The following is a 3,555-nucleotide window of genomic DNA, read 5'->3' as shown; positions in this document are numbered from 1 at the left end:
GGCTTCATGTTTAAGTCTCTGAACATACATGAGCGTGTCATCGTAGGCTTCATGTTTAAGTCTCTGAACATACATGAGCGTGTCATCGTAGGCTTCATGTTTAAGTCTCTGAACATACATGAGAGTGTCATCGTAGGCTTCATGTTTAAGTCTCTGAACATACATGAGCGTGTCATCGTAGGCTTCATGTTTGAGTCCCTGAACATACATGAGCGTGTCATCGTAGGCTTCATGTTTGAGTCCCTGAACATACATGAGAGTGTCATCGTAGGCTTCATGTTTAAGTCTCTGAACATACATGAGCGTGTCATCGTAGGCTTCATGTTTAAGTCTCTGAACATACATGAGCGTGTCATCGTAGGCTTCATGTTTAAGTCTCTGAACATACATGAGCGTGTCATCGTAGGCTTCATGTTTAAGTCTCTGAACATACATGAGAGTGTCATCGTAGGCTTCATGTTTAAGTCTCTGAACATACATGAGAGTGTCATCGTAGGCTTCATGTTTAAGTCTCTGAACATACATGAGCGTGTCATCGTAGGCTTCATGTTTAAGTCTCTGAACATACATGAGCGTGTCATCGTAGGCTTCATGTTTAAGTCTCTGAACATACATGAGCGTGTCATCGTAGGCTTCATGTTTGAGTCTCTGAACATACATGAGCGTGTCATCGTAGGCTTCATGTTTAAGTCTCTGAACATACATGAGAGTGTCATCGTAGGCTTCATGTTTAAGTCTCTGAACATACATGAGCGTGTCATCGTAGGCTTCATGTTTAAGTCTCTGAACATACATGAGAGTGTCATCGTAGGCTTCATGTTTGAGTCTCTGAACATACATGAGAGTGTCATCGTAGGCTTCATGTTTAAGTCTCTGAACATACATGAGCGTGTCATCGTAGGCTTCATGTTTAAGTCTCTGAACATACATGAGCGTGTCATCGTAGGCTTCATGTTTAAGTCTCTGAACATACATGAGAGTGTCATCGTAGGCTTCATGTTTAAGTCTCTGAACATACATGAGCGTGTCATCGTAGGCTTCATGTTTGAGTCCCTGAACATACATGAGAGTGTCATCGTAGGCTTCATGTTTAAGTCTCTGAACATACATGAGCGTGTCATCGTAGGCTTCATGTTTGAGTCCCTGAACATACATGAGAGTGTCATCGTAGGCTTCATGTTTAAGTCTCTGAACATACATGAGCGTGTCATCGTAGGCTTCATGTTTAAGTCTCTGAACATACATGAGCGTGTCATCGTAGGCTTCATGTTTAAGTCTCTGAACATACATGAGTGTGTCATCGTAGGCTTCATGTTTAAGTCTCTGAACATACATGAGTGTGTCATCGTAGGCTTCATGTTTGAGTCTCTGAACATACATGAGTGTGTCATCGTAGGCTTCATGTTTGAGTCTCTGAACATACATGAGCGTGTCATCGTAGGCTTCATGTTTAAGTCTCTGAACATACATGAGCGTGTCATCGTAGGCTTCATGTTTAAGTCTCTGAACATACATGAGCGTGTCATCGTAGGCTTCATGTTTAAGTCTCTGAACATACATGAGAGTGTCATCGTAGGCTTCATGTTTGAGTCTCTGAACATACATGAGCGTGTCATCGTAGGCTTCATGTTTAAGTCTCTGAACATACATGAGCGTGTCATCGTAGGCTTCATGTTTGAGTCTCTGAACATACATGAGCGTGTCATCGTAGGCTTCATGTTTAAGTCTCTGAACATACATGAGTGTGTCATCGTAGGCTTCATGTTTAAGTCTCTGAACATACATGAGTGTGTCATCGTAGGCTTCATGTTTGAGTCTCTGAACATACATGAGCGTGTCATCGTAGGCTTCATGTTTAAGTCTCTGAACATACATGAGAGTGTCATCGTAGGCTTCATGTTTAAGTCTCTGAACATACATGAGCGTGTCATCGTAGGCTTCATGTTTGAGTCCCTGAACATACATGAGAGTGTCATCGTAGGCTTCATGTTTAAGTCTCTGAACATACATGAGCGTGTCATCGTAGGCTTCATGTTTGAGTCTCTGAACATACATGAGCGTGTCATCGTAGGCCTCATGTTTAAGTCTCTGAACATACATGAGTGTGTCATCGTAGGCCTCATGTTTAAGTCTCTGAACATACATGAGCGTGTCATCGTAGGCTTCATGTTTAAGTCTCTGAACATACATGAGCGTGTCATCGTAGGCTTCATGTTTGAGTCTCTGAACATACATGAGCGTGTCATCGTAGGCTTCATGTTTAAGTCTCTGAACATACATGAGCGTGTCATCGTAGGCTTCATGTTTGAGTCTGTGAACATACATGAGTCTTGTCTCTTTGTTTAAATGACATTGTGGTTCTTTCTCAGGTTTCATGCCGAGGGTGATCAAAGTGGCCCCGGCGTGCGCCCTCATGATCAGCACTTATGAATTTGGAAAAGCCTTTTTCCAAAAAATGAACCTGGATCAAAGTCGACTGGCCACATGAAGACGCTGACCTCCTCTTGGACGCCACATGAAGACGCTGACCTCCTCTTGGACGCCACATGAAGACGCTGACCTCCTCTTGGATGCCACATGAAGATGCTGACCTCCTCTTGGACGCCACATGAAGACGCTGACCTCCTCTTGGATGCCACATGAAGACGCTGACCTTCTCTTGGACGCCACATGAAGACGCTGACCTCCTCTTGGACGCCACATGAAGACGCTGACCTCCTCTTGGACGCCACATGAAGACGCTGACCTCCTCTTGGACGCCACATGAAGACGTTGACCTCCTCTTGGACGCCACATGAAGACGCTGACCTCCTCTTGGACGCCACATGAAGACGCTGACCTCCTCTTGGATGCCACATGAAGACGCTGACCTCCTCTTGGATGCCACATGAAGATGCTGACCTCCTCTTGGACGCCACATGAAGATGTTGACCTCCTCTTGGACGCCACATGAAGATGCTGACCTCCTCTTGGACGCCACATGAAGATGCTGACCTCCTCTTGGACGCCACATGAAGATGCTGACCTCCTCTTGGACGCCACATGAAGATGCTGACCTCCTCTTGGACGCCACATGAAGATGCTGACCTCTTCTTGGACGCCACATGAAGATGCTGACCTCTTGGACGCCACATGAAGACGCTGACCTCCTCTTGGACGCCACATGAAGATGCTGACCTCCTCTTGGATGCCACATGAAGATGCTGACCTCCTCTTGGACGCCACATGAAGATGCTGACCTCCTCTTGGATGCCACATGAAGATGCTGACCTCCTCTTGGACGCCACATGAAGATGCTGACCTCCTCTTGGATGCCACATGAAGATGCTGACCTCCTCTTGGATGCCACATGAAGATGCTGACCTCCTCTTGGACGCCACATGAAGATGCTGACCTCCTCTTGGACGCTTGAAAGGATTTGAGTTTGGAGTTGACCAAATGGACAAATTATGTTAAGTTTCATGTGTTGAACCTTGACCCTTTAGACTGTTCACGTAAGAAACTGACCAAACACGAGCTAAAGGTCAAATTAAGAAAATACCAGAGAAAAAAACA

At 45.4% G+C, this 3,555-nt stretch overlaps 1 protein-coding gene across 2 annotated transcripts in view; it reads left to right on the top strand.

Moving 5' to 3' along the window:
- slc25a39 (solute carrier family 25 member 39) overlaps positions 1-3,555 on the top strand; it is a 34,258-nt gene extending 30,703 nt beyond the window's left edge. For both annotated transcript variants that reach the window (XM_072443810.1, XM_072443809.1), the window contains one exon: positions 2,370-3,555. In XM_072443810.1, coding sequence (XP_072299911.1) covers positions 2,370-2,488 — 119 coding nt within the window. In that variant the 3' untranslated portion in view covers positions 2,489-3,555. The remainder of the gene's footprint in view (positions 1-2,369) is intronic.

This window comes from Eucyclogobius newberryi, unplaced genomic scaffold (genome assembly GCF_026437365.1).
Source record: "Eucyclogobius newberryi isolate DKJ021-1_F unplaced genomic scaffold, fEucNew1.0.hap1 SCAF_13, whole genome shotgun sequence".
NCBI lineage: Eukaryota > Metazoa > Chordata > Actinopteri > Gobiiformes > Gobiidae > Eucyclogobius > Eucyclogobius newberryi.
The sequence above is the reverse complement of the archived record's forward strand: the minus strand, read 5'-3'. Positions and strand labels throughout refer to the sequence as shown.